This window comes from Tyto alba, unplaced genomic scaffold, assembly GCF_018691265.1.
Source record: "Tyto alba isolate M040663 unplaced genomic scaffold, T.alba_DEE_v4.0 Super-Scaffold_22, whole genome shotgun sequence".
In the NCBI taxonomy this organism is placed as follows: Eukaryota; Metazoa; Chordata; class Aves; order Strigiformes; family Tytonidae; genus Tyto; species Tyto alba.
The window spans coordinates 19,233,871-19,247,379 of record NW_024881296.1 but is presented as its reverse complement, the minus strand read 5'-3'; the positions used below and the strand labels follow the sequence as shown (position 1 = coordinate 19,247,379).

The following is a 13,509-nucleotide window of genomic DNA, read 5'->3' as shown; positions in this document are numbered from 1 at the left end:
CCTGATTTTTATTAGGAAGCCAAAAAGCTGGGGTTTGTTTTCTAAACAAAAATCTCCCAACTCTCCACCGTCTCACTGACATGCCACAATCTAACCATTACCTACCTCCATTTGAGCATCCCGCCATCTCTCTCGCAAAACACTGAAAAGCCCTGAAACAATTAGTTACTAGACATGGCTACTTTCTACTTAAGAAGCAAAAATTAAAAATCTTGGCATTTGATTTTTAAATAATAATTAGAAAATATTTATTTTACAGCATTTTCAAGATCATTTTGACAAAAAGGCAGTTTTCATCAAGCATTTGACAGACCAAAAGAGAGAACTTTTACAGGAAGCTTCATAGCTCATACAACTACATACACAAGGTGAGTTCTTGCTCTTTAGATATATTTATGTATGTGTATGTTTCCAGTTTTAACAATTACAAACTAAAAGCTAATATACTGAATTTCAAGAAAACTCCTACTCATGATATAATTACACTGCAGTAATAAAATCAGTGCTTAATATGTTCAAAGCAGACAGATATGAAAACAATATAGTACCTTGCCACATTGCCATCTCCCCATATATACAATACGTTATGTTTCTTTTTCTTATCTCATTTCTTCAAAGCTTGGCTTCCTAGTACTGATTCTGTGCTACTGACAACATACATTTTTGGAAACAGCACAACAAATCTTATACTAAGATTATAAGAAGATAGAATTCACTGCCAGTGCAGTGATCAGCAAAGAAAATGTGGCAATATTCTCATTGCTTTAATGAGTAATCAGCATTAAAAAATAGAAACAACAACAAAAAATATCCCCCCTAAAATCCCCAAGCAGACAAAAATCAACGAGCTGACCCTCATGTGTCTTTAGTTCATTATAGAGACATCAATCTGCTGACAAAGACATAACCCTGTCTTTGGGCAAAGTCATTTCATGCTTTTTACATCAGGACAATGATAGCAATTGGCCCCTAGTCATATTGAAAGGAGCAAGCATCGTGAAAAGAGGATGAGGAAAAAAGGCTCTATCTGGTTTTGAGCACCAGCCAAACCTTCCAATACCACTACTATATAATTAGAGCAAAACAATGAGATTGGGATTTTCAGAGGAGAATTGGTGACTGGCAGCAGGAATTCTTAAAATTCAAGTGAAAAGAAAGAAAAAGAGTAGAAATATGCTAACTTCAGAAAAACCCTGATAGAATATTCACAACAAGCATGGTTAAAACCAGATTTTGCAACTATATTATCATTAAGAGTTTCCTTAAAAATATCTTTGGAAATTAAGTGTAGAACTGTGGAACAGATCCTCAGCTAAATTTGACAGCACAATAAAAGATCATAGCAGCTAAAATCCTGTCCTGTATATGTATATTATGCACATTTATAAATAGGGTAATAATAAGTATAATTAAGTTCAAGACACAGAAATTAGACCTGGACTTTGAACATGCCAGCCATTAGGGAGTTTTGGATTAGGCCCATCCCCAGGAAACAGATGAAGGATAGAGGAGGAGGAAGAATGAATGACAGAACTACAGCTGCCTAGAAGATTCAACATTATATATTAAATAGAAGTGAAAGTGTATGAAAAGAACACACAACTAAACATCGTAAAGAGATTAAAAGAACTGTTTATGACAAATCTCGGGATTTTATGCACACATTAAGCACTGATGAAATTTCCTGTCCGGACATAATTTTATTTTAAATTATCCAAAGCAATAAAATAGTTTTATTACTTTTCATGTCTTGCCTTTATACTGGCATGCGCAAGATTTCTAAAACAGACTTTTTTCTTTTTGTGTTTTTTTTTTTTTTTTTTTTTTTTGTTAACCACACTTGTTGCAAACATGTAAAATAACAAGTTTTCAATGCACTGGTTTATTAATACCATATGTCTACTTCATAAAATATTTGTAAAATAAAGCACCCTATTATAAGGGTAACAATTGTTTCAGCTTGTATATGAAAAGAATGTGTTAGCACAGCATACAAACCTCCAAACATCTATCGAATATTTGTAACAATGAGATATAAAACATGATTTAAACATAAAAATATTCATAGTATATACGACAATGTTCCAGTGGTAATTATTGGATATTACACTTCACACATACCACACACACGCATACAGAAACACAAACGTACGCTCACTCTTTTACTTCGAGACTGACTCTATAACCCCCAGTATGGAATTGCCTTTCCTTCAGAGTAATAGTTGTTGCTCTAAGTATACAGCTATTTTCCAATGCATTTGATTCCAGAGTAACGCAAAGGAATGATGTAATCACATGGCAAATATGTTGTATTATGAAAAGTTAGTCAGTAAATATTGTTCTGCTACAGGAAATGTTGTGTAACTGTTTAGCCACATGGTTTGCAATCTTATACAAAAGGGCAGTTTTTCTCAGTCCTTATCATATTACAAGTACTACAGCAAGGGCTTTCTTCAGAAAATTCTGGAGTCTTAATTTGATCATATCTCTTGCTCGGTTCACAATCAGTGTTAAAAAAAGCCCAGATCCCCCAAAAAGCAGCCTAGTATGAAGAACAAATTGTTCAGACAAAAGTCAGTAAGAGCCGTGTGCTTTCAGATTATCTCAGCTCCTCTCCCCCAATCACATTACACAGTCATATCACCAATAGAAACCAGGAAAAAAATATATGTCTCATATACAAGTAGCTTTGTTCCTCCTCACAGCACTCCGCCCTTCCAGCTCCTGGGTGTGTTGCTTCTGTAGCAGACAGACAGCAGTCATGAGATGTGCTAATGACTTCTCCAGGTCACACCAGAGTCCTTTTCAAGCGTTGCCAAGAGAGGGTGTGACTAAGTGTGATTATTATTTTTCTGTCCTGTGTGTTTATTCTTTTTTTTTTTTTTTTTTGCTATAGAAGTTGTCTCTTGGGTTTGTGCTTTGTTATGGTTTCCTATCATTTTCTCAAAGTACAGTATTTTTATTTTTAACAGCTAGAGAATTTTGAGCCCTCAGAATGGATTTTTTTTTCTTTTTCTTTCCTTTTATTAAGTGCAGGATGAAGTTTTTGCCCTGTCATATATGACTTTATTCTCTGGTCTCTCTCCCCTCAGCCCTGGGAGACCTCTTTCCCCAGGACCTCCCAGCAGGCAGCTGCCAAAGTCCTTCTCGTCTTGTCTCTTGCAGTGTCTACAGGGTGGACGAGCTTTGCTTATAATCTCTCAGGATGACAGAGGCATAGGTCACATCTGGGGGGGTGCAGAGCACCGACTCTGACACGGGGGAGCTGGGCACAGAGCTGCCTGAAGCCACCGAATCCCGGAAAGGGGATGGGGGTGTCAGTGCTGGAGAGTCTTCCAGAGTCAGTTTGCTGGTCGCCGGCTCCTCATCCTCCTCCTCCTCTGGGTTCTTCTTGTAGACATATCCCTGAATGAGCTTCAGCTTCTCGCTCTCCACTTCCTCAGCTGGGGGAGACAGGGTCTCCTCACTGAAGGAGGCCACCTGGAGAGGTGGCAGGGGTGGCTGCTGTGGCAGGGGGGGCTGGTAAGGGGGCCGCATGCCGTTCCCCAAGCCAGGCCCAGGGAGGACGGCGTTGAAGTCGGGGATGCCAGTGGCAAACTTGTTGACCACTCCTTGCAGCTGGTCCATGAGAGACCGCGGCTGCAGGGGTAGAGTCTTGGGGGGCTGATCGGGCAAAAAGAGGTGGGTCTCCTCTACTGTGGCCTGCAGCGGGGGGGTTGTCGCCACCCGCCTGTGCACCACCATGGAGGGGCTGCTGGGCTGGTTGAGGCGAACAGGCTCTCTGTCTTCTTCCTCCACCACATTGTACAGAGTCTTACTGCTGATGTCGGTAAAAGTCAGGCTCTTGCTTTGGCCATGGTAGCTTTTAGTGAGGGGTTTGATCACCGCTGTCTGATTGCACCCTGTCTCCTGGCTCTTCACATGCACTGAGAGTCTGTGCCACGTGTGTTCCCCCTTGGGAGCTTGTCTTCCACCTGGTTCAGACCATGACACAGACTTTCCATTAGAACTATGAATAAAATAAAGATGGGTTTATTTGCATTTACGTTACGCAGAGATGGGCAGTATAAAAAACAAGCCTACAAAAATACTGATTGCTTTGCCTCATTAATAAGCCTCCCACTTCCAGTTCTTCGTGTCCTCCCAGAAATACTACAAGGAAACAACAGTGTCTTTTAACAGCAACAATTACTGTGATTTTCATCCAAAGGCAATTACTCCCTGCTGGTTACCCACCCTACAGCCAGACTGAAAAGCCTAACCCGTGGGAAGGGCCCTGGGAGGGCTGGCAGTGTGTCGAAGACTCTAGCTATGTCATTTTGCATCTAGGTTTGTTCACCCCACCTTGCAGGGGGGAAGGAAAAAAAAAAGGGGAAAAACGTCACCGGAAGAGCTGTAATTAAGTCTGATTTACAGCTTATAGGAAATATTTTCAAACTGTTGGAAGAAAAACAACCCACAGCCTTAGCCTTTGGCATTCTGGGTAGAGAGAGGAATTGTTACTAACCCCTCCTTTCCTTTTTATTCCCTGTCACCCCCTTTGCATTTAGGAACGGATTAGCTATTACAGAAATGAAGGACTCCCAGGGCCTCCATCAGGTAGGAGGCAAATGTTCTTCCTGAGTGACTATTATTTACAAATCAGGATAAAATGCTGGGATTCAACACTGTTGGTTTGTGCGGGTGGAGGAACAAGTAGTGACATTATCACAGTGCATCGACCCCTCCGACTCCGCATGTGAGCTGGATCCCATCAAAACACTGGGATGTTTGGCTGGGTGAGGACCCGAGGGTCAGGTCTGTCCCTGAGGAACTGTTGTTTTTTTGCATTTCCCTGTACCTTTGCAGGGAGCAGCACTCAAATCAGAGTGGTACCTCATTAGCAGTTGGTGGGACAGGGAGCTGAGCAGTGCTTAAGAGGACCAAGCAACTGTTTAATTGCAGGTCAGGCAGTAGAGTTCATTCACAAATTATAATATACATCACCTGGGTGGAAACTAGAGAGGGAGTGAAATTCTGAGATGATTTATGCGAAGAAGCCTTATCTCAGAGTTTCATCCCTCAGGGGGCAGAAGTAAACAAAGGATAAATTTCAGACCCTGTGATTTCAGTGCAGGTGGGAGGCAATCTGGGTGGGAGGCTGGCACAACGGTGTTGCCTCCTGCTACTGCACACACCAGGGGAGATCGCTTCCCTTACAGACAGCCTGCAGTACTGCTCTAAGTATTTTGTCTTTCCTTGCTCAGATTCCTGTGCTTCTCTTTTTCAGGGAGTAAATAATTACCAGTTGAATTTTGTAAAAAAACCTATTGACTGACTTTGACATAGCTGGAAGAAACTGGTATAACACAGATAAAGTTGTAAATCTGGCAAAACAGAAAAAAAAAAAAAGTACATAACAACGTGGCACTTTTCTGCTAAATGGTAAATACTCCTGGAGAAAAAAGAATCTGAGACGGATCCAAGCTGGGAAGTTCATCTCCAACTCTAGGCTCCAAACGCTGGACCTGTGACTCACCACCTCTGTGGGAAGTCACTCACAAGCAAGGGACAATCTAAAAAATTCATAACTCCCCAAAGCATGTTCTTGGTAGGACCTGGAGCTGTTTGGATTTAGAGCTTTAACCTAGAGGGAGAAAAAGCCAAGTTCCCAGCTGAAGAATGAAACCTCTATATTATAGCGATCAATTAAAAGATAAGAATAGTTTAGAAGCATTCCTGTTTTGATCAAAATGAGTTGTGATGTGACATTGTTTTGAAGTGTTATTGAGATAAGCAAATGAATGTAACTGTTGGGTGTGAAAGATTTTTAAAGTAGTATTTTAATATACCAAGATCTACAAACTCTTCACACAGAAACACATTTTGTCTGCTTTCACTTCAAAACAAGTCTCTTCTTGTAGAGAGGAAAATAAGACAAGTGCTCTCATATTATAGTTTGCTGATGCTATAGCTTACAAATACTGCAAAGGGCTTTTCTGAAAAAACCATTATGATTATCTGCTGTCTCTTATGCTAAGTCCACTTCTGCATCATTTATTTCTTCATATCTAGCTCTGGTGCATCATCTCAATTTTGAATCCCTCCTCACACCATCTGTTTAGTCCCTTATCTCATTTTGTTCCCAAGATTTTGTATTTTACATCAAAGGCAAGCACTGCTATTTTAAGGAACACACTACCTCTGTCTTCAGATCTTCCTCTTATTCAGTTAATTTTCTTCCCCCTCACTCTCAAATTCTGCTCTTCTGACTTCTTTCTTCTGTAGCACTCTCCATAATGTACTTAATCGAGTCCAAGTCAACAGCTGTACTTAAATCAAACTGTGCTGGGACTGCAATACCCAAATGTGAACAAACCACTTAATCAGGATTTGTCTGTTATCTACTTGCTCTGTGGGGAAAGCTGGTGCTGCCGAAGTGCCTTGCCTCTGCTTGCCAGACCTCACTGCTCATCACTCCCATGGCCTTGTGACAAACAGCTTTAGAACCACAGTGTCTCTCTGTGGGGTCAATCTGGCAATTTCCACCGGGAAATTTCTCTTTTTTGTTACCATTCTCCTCAGTCTCTTGTACCAGCTCTTTCCCTCACCTTGCTCTCCTTGTTGTATCCGTGCACCATTAACCTGTTAATGAGTCATGTGATTGATGGAGTCACAAGACTCACAGAAAAACCTGGGCTCTGTCTTGCTGGACAGCTGGTAGGGAGTCACACCGAGATTGACACATTCAGGCAGAATTAACAATTAACGTGCAAGAAAAATACTTGTTATCCTAGAACAAAGACCAGCCATCTTGAATGGCATTAATCGACATTTAGACGAAAAGCAAATTTTGGCGAGATAATAGTCAACTCACTTGTGCAAAGCGATGATGACAATCCTGACTGCATGTGGGATGCATGGTCACCATTCGCTAAGTGGTTGTCACCTTCTTTTTGAAGGAAGCATCCGTGGGAGAAGGTGAAGATCAAAATAATCTGCCTGGTATAATGGGAGAAGGGATGATTTTTCCACACAAAGGCAGGAGAGGGCGCCAAGCCAAATCACAGCTGGGTATTGAAAAACTGCACAGTGATGAGGTGGGACTAACTGATGTTTTCTTGCTTTTTTCATAGGATGGTTACCCATTTCATGTCCATCGTGTATTTATTTGCCTTTCCTAACTTTCTCTCTCCTTTATAAAATTTCTCATAGGATTTAGACCTCATGCTTACAGCCTAGAAATGCACTCCTCGGAACCTCAAGGGATCTTAAGGGAACCTTGTAGGTGTGTATCTCAGTGTAACACTCCAAGTACTATTTCTTCAAATCCTTGTATCTAGCCTAAATGTTCAGACAGGTTCTTGGATATCCTATCAACACATAAGATGGGCTTGCTTTTGCTTTATATGCAAGGACATTACAATGAATTTAGCTGCTGTTTCTTAATTTTCACAACAGCTTTGCCTAGGGCTTTGTATTTTGGGGGAATAGACACAAGTATATTTCTTGCGTAATTTTTTATTAGTTTCATGAGCAGATTTTTCACTATTTTTGATAATTCAAAGTGTTAATACACACATCGATCTTTACAACGTACTCTCTGCATGACTCTGGGGCAGTCATTTTCAGATACTTTCAGCTGATGATTATAGACACAAGCAGGAAAACAATTTCAGCCCTTAATTGTTAATTGCAAAAATCCTTTAGAAGAACTGATGTACCCAAATCTGAGACTATGGTCCAAAATACCCCTGTCCAGCTGTAGGACATGCCTACAGCTGGTTAGATGGCTCACTGTTCATTGTTAAGTATCTCCAGCTGCCCAAAATCCTGCTCCTGCTTGTGACTAGGAGTGTCCCAGACTTAAGCCCAGTCACAGGCCAAGAACAGAGTCCTGCTCCTACCAGTGCCTGGAGGATTTGCCCTTGTTGGCTTCCTTGGAGCACTGTCAAGTCTGAGCACCCCACAACAATTGGTTCCTCCCAACACTGCAGGGTCCTGAAGATGTGTTACTTTAGGCACTGGATAGCAACGGTTTCTTTACATCTTAGAGGCTGAATGCTCCTGAGGTGGGAGATGATGGCCCCAGTGGTCTGAGGTAAGTTATTCTGTACAAGTCCCTGATCTTCTCACCAGTGAAGCTATAGCCTGAGGTCCAGAGCATAGAGAATTAGATGGCTTTTCAGTCTTGTGTGACTGACCCTTTGTCTTTTTTGCCTTGAACATGAAAAGGTTAAACAGAGTAATATGTGCTCTAATGAGGCTAACTTTAGGAACCCGCGTGTTGGGAAATGGCTCCTCATCTGATGCAGTTCTTGTCACTGGCAGGGTGAAACAGCTGGAGATTCACTCAGGCAAAATTCTTGAGAAAGAGCCCTTCCAGTTAAAAAGGATAGGACATTCCTTGATATGTTAGAATTCATCCCTTTTCATCCCTTTGAGGTGCCAGAGTTGTGGTCTGTTATCTTCTCCGAGTGACCATGAGCTGAGGAAGCATCTTAAACTTGCTGAGATGAGTGATACAGTCATTTGGGCCAGCCTGGTGGTGTTGGACAAGATTTGGAGCACAGATTTATGATATAAGGCTGGGGTTTTTTTTAAAGCAGCAATAGCAATTAACTAGTGGAAGAAACTGTAGGAGAAGTGATGTACGTTCTCTTTTTTTTCATTGTCAGACTGATGCTTTGGCCAAACTTACCTCCTTGTAGTCACTATAGTAACTGAAATGCCACAGCCAGTAGGAAGCATTGGGGATAACCTAGCGGTCCCTTCTGCAAAGATAAAATCTTAGGACTGTAAACTAAATGCAACCTGAGAAAGGTCTATCAACTTTGTCAGCAAAAATTAGGTCCAAACCAAACCCTGAAGTATGTTATCAGCAGCCAGACAAGGTCAGTGTCAGGTACTGCCCAGCCAACAAACGATGCTCCCACCTTCACAGAGCAGGGCACAGTTCCCGGTCGTCTGACAACTGTGCTCCACAAAGCAGCAGGCGCCGGGCCGTCCCCGTGCCCTTACACAGAGGTGACCACCCTTCAGAGACAGCAGGGAAGCAGGGCAAAGGATAGGCCCCATCTGAAAGCTGTGCATTGGACAAAACCTTTCTCAGCCCAGACAGCAGCTTCTGATGGATGCCCTCCTAGGGAAGCGGGCAGAGGGATTTCTGCCCTGCCCACAGGAAGGCAGTTAACTATCCACAAGTTTCCTCCAACCCTGTAGTCACATAAGAAGCAGTAATGAGCCTGAGCAAAGCTCTGTCCCACTGCAGCCTCGTTGTTCCCAGGACCGAAGTTAACAAGCTTAAAATTTAAGACTAGTACCCGCACTGCAGCACATTGCAGGTTCTTTGCTGGTATCCCCAAGGTCTCTTCCATTATTGTCTCAATTTCAGTAAGGCCACTGGGGCATGAAATTTGATTAAGGGAGTGAACTGTTTTTATTCCAAGGTAGTAATATCTTCCTGTGCTAATGAGGACCCTCCTCTCAGAGCTGCCACAGTCAGCCCTACACTGCTTCTAGGAACTCATCTCATTTACTATCGCAGGTTTAACTTCTCTGTGGCTCACATAAGAGTGAGGGAGCCATCATCGACCACAGTTTCCATCTAGTGTATGCTCAGATTTTTTGCCTGATATTATCACCTAAAAGAGAAAAAGAATCAGAAACCAATTTCAGCCTTAGTCCATTTGCACCATAATCTCTATTTTGGTGATAAGAGGACCTTACAACAGTTCTCACAGTGTGATTCCAACGGTCTCGGTGGTGCTGTATAATTAGAGCAAAGTTTAACCTCCCACTTCTGTTTCTGGAAATTTAAATTACTAAGCTAACTTTTCCTTGTTGGTCCCCTTCCTTTTTTTTTAGGGCAAAATTGCCTTAGGCATGGGACACAGTGTTCTATGTAAATTAGAGAGCTGTTTTAAATGTATGATGTAATCTGCTACGCAAAATACAGGAAAACATAACATTGTCAGGCTGTCTTGCAGGGTCAGAACCTGATGAGACTTGGGGTTTCTGTGGCTGAACACAAGTCCAGAGCCACCTTTCCAACTCTTTGTCTTGCCTTTGCCTTATGTCAAGTAAATCCAACCTATTAATTTCCCTCATTAGTTACTCTGATGGAAAGGTTAAATATTACTTGATCTAAGCTGCACATAGGCCTTCTGATGTGCATCGAGCGTAGTGATAACTGATTTTTGCCATTTTTTTTTCTTTCTAAAGTTGAAATATTAGTATTATAAAGTCTGTAACGTGGATGCAGTAGCCACATCTAGCCTGAGTACCCTGTGACATGATCCTGGTTTCCATCCCCAGGTTGGGGTCACACCCTTGGGGCAGGATCAGAGGGTGCCAGCCCCCACTCTCACCTCTACGTCCTGGTCACCCAGAGAGGGAAAGCAGGAACCAGGAGTGGGGCTGCACACTTTACGCTTGTGATACCGTGGGACTGGGTTGCTGCTGGGCTCTCACATGGTCCCAGGGATGAGGAAGTACTCCCAAATCCAACAGCTCAGATATAGCCAAATATCCCTAAGTAAACAGATTTATTTTCTTTGGGATGTAAAAATTATGTATATGTACATAGCCACTTTTATACAACTATAAATTCGGGAGGGGTAAGAGAGATGCTCACTGCAATGCTTCAGTGCAGCTGGAGTCCTAGATCTTTAGCATGTATCACAGATTTTATCTAGCTCAACAAAGGTGTGAGAATATTACACTGATAATGTGTACGAAGGGCTGACTACTAATTACAATTACTACTATACATTTTTAGTCTCATCTGATATATATAAGGTATGTCACATTTCAGTCATCCATCTAATTATTAGCAGAGAAACGTTGGTTCACCAGTGAAAAAAATATCAAGTGGATACTAATGTCGTGCTTGGAGAAAACATCTTATTCTAATAGGTATTACAAAGTTCATGATAATAAAGATTTTGTCTCAAATAACAAGAGAATTCTTCCAGTGTTCAAGAAATCAAGATCGGAAACCTGCAAATCAAAGTGAACTTAAAAAGTGCTCTTATTAGGGAATGATTTTTGTATATGTTTATTTTATTGCTATTAATAATTAAACCCCACCAAATATTCAAAATGAATATATCCTACTGGGTCACCTTTGTAAATATTTTAAGGGATTTTAAAGTTAGTGTGTAGAAAAAGCATGGTGTAAATCATCATAGATCCTCTGATCTCAATGGAGAAGCACATTTGTGTTATCTGAAGATGTGTCTCATGCTACACTTTTGGATAAATGTATATGACAGTGCAGCCAATGAGAATACCTGAGCTGAAGCATTTAATCAGACAGGCTCGAGAAGGAGCACAGCTAATAGAACCTGAAAACTGAAAATTGCAATGTTTTGAGCAAAGGGAGCGGGGCAGTTTAGGAACGCAGGAAGAAAATGATAGAATGAAATTAATTTACAAAGAGTGTAGGTGGGTGCAAATAATACAAAATAGTCTGTAGGACTGAAAGGCTGTGAAAATCAACAACATTCAAAAAATGTTGCATCGAAAGAAATATCATGGAAAAAGATCTAGAGCTGCTGTTGAATAAGAAATGCTAATTAATGAACTTTGAGTATAATAAAAACACAAAAATAGCCCATGAATTCTGCGTTACCCATTCAAAAGCACTATGCCACCGTCCTGAGATTAGGAGGTCTTTCCTATAAATGCAGTTTAATAGTAATTAAGACAGTTGGAGGTTTTTCCTTGCTTGCTGAAATCCTCTGTGGTTCTGATGGAAAATTATTTGCAGCACCACATTTTTTACCAGAAAGATATTGACAAACTGGAAGCTGTATTCAGAACAGCAACAAAAAAAACATCAGGGACAGAGAGTGCGTGAGAGGAAGCTAAAATAGCTGAATATGTTCAGCTGGATTTCAAACATCTGAAAGGCATTAGCATCAAGGCTGGAAGGTATTTCACATAGCATATAGATGCACAACTGAGAGCCTTAGATGAAATTACAAAAGGGGAAAATTATACTAAAAATCCAGAATATTTCCTGGCCAATAGCTGTATGAGAAAAGAAATATATTTCTCATGAATTGGTAAAAGCCCGTTGCTCTGGATATTTATCACCAAAAAGTGCACAGCCCTTGCAGAGGTAGCGGTCAATGAGGTCTTTCTCCCACTATAGCTTGTCAGATTCTCTGGTATACTTGAGAATAAAATAAAATCCCAACAGTTTAAACAGTGCTCAAAGAGCCACCAGAGTTGCCTTAACATGCCAGCATTTTGAGTGCAAACTTAACCCAGATACCACAGGAAGCTTACTCATAAGGCCCCTTGTATGCAATATACAGCTCTCCCTAATATGCTGCAGTAGATAAAGCAGTTAGTAAAGTCTGTGGGTTTTCTGGGTGTATCTGAAATTTTCCATGGTAACGAATGTGCAGCTTCAGAAGAAAAGAGCCCTGGAACTTGAAACTGATGTTTCTGAGCTTTTTAATATGATAATGGATTTTTATAATTCTGTATTTTCATAGTTCTGCATTTCTGACCATCCCCAGGATCATATGGAGAATGGAGATCATTTCCACAGTAACTGATGCTAAGTGTTGTGTACGTCAAAACACAAGAGAGTTTCAAGTCCCTACATCCAATTGCTTGTAACATGAATGTGGGGGAAATCATAGCACTCGTGGTGATTACTAGCAGGTTGAGGTAGCGAGCAGGGCTCCCTCAGGAAATTCCGGACTCACAAACTGCTGCAGTTCTGGTGAGTGAGATTCAGCATGAGGCCAGGTGGTGGTGAGGGGCATCCAGTGATATGATGGACACATGCCTACTGCCCAGCCTGGGCCGCGTGGCCACAGGGAGCTCAGGCAGTCAGCCGCTGATCAGGGACGTGCCCTTCCCCTGGCCACAGTGCAGCACTGTGGGCCTCTGAAAGCATCCTCCTGGCTGGAGGGAGAGGGAAGCCTGAGGGACAGGGGCGGGCAGGGAAGCCAAAGGAGCAAGCTTCATGCTCAGCAGGTCTGAAAAGCTCTGCTGCTTTTTAAAGCCTTTCTTATCTGTGCAGCTGCCGCAAGCATCTGAAGTCCCATTGACTGGTTGGAGTCCCACCAGAGGTGTTTCTCAGGAGCTCATGTGGATGAGGATTTTTTTTTTTTTCCAAACTGAAAAAAAAAATCCCAAACATTGTCATGCAAAAAGCAGGAGGTTCAGCCTTCCCCGTGCTCAGGAGTTTTACAGCTTGTGCCCATGCTTTTTGAATATAGTCTGTTGTTATATTCGTGCTTGCCTCCTGACGGTACGCCTGTGTTGAATTCCCATTTCATCATCAGTCTTTCCAGACAGACAATTGGTGATCTGTGCCCTGGGAATCTGCAGCACTTGTTCCAGATCAGAAAAGAAGGGCATACTGTTGTTGGACTGCAAGCTAATAACAAAGTGATTCTACTGCTCTTTACACTGCCTTTGTAAAGTTTGCCTTTCAGGTTGGCAAATCTGATTGCCGCACTGGCCCTGTAAATCCACCACTACTGCTCCAAATATATGATTCAT

At 41.7% G+C, this 13,509-nt stretch overlaps 1 protein-coding gene across 7 annotated transcripts in view; it reads right to left on the bottom strand.

Moving 5' to 3' along the window:
- Nucleotides 1-222: 222 nt before the first annotated feature.
- GRM1 (glutamate metabotropic receptor 1) overlaps nucleotides 223-13,509 on the bottom strand; it is a 198,477-nt gene continuing 185,190 nt past the window's right edge. For 2 of the 7 annotated variants that reach the window (XM_042796093.1, XM_033011684.2), the window contains exon 9: nucleotides 223-4,009. In XM_042796093.1, the coding sequence (XP_042652027.1) occupies nucleotides 3,169-4,009 (841 nt within the window). In that variant the 3' untranslated portion in view covers nucleotides 223-3,168. The remainder of the gene's footprint in view (nucleotides 4,010-13,509) is intronic. The other 5 variants (XM_042796096.1, XM_042796098.1, XM_042796097.1 and 2 more) reach the window with 3 other exon arrangements.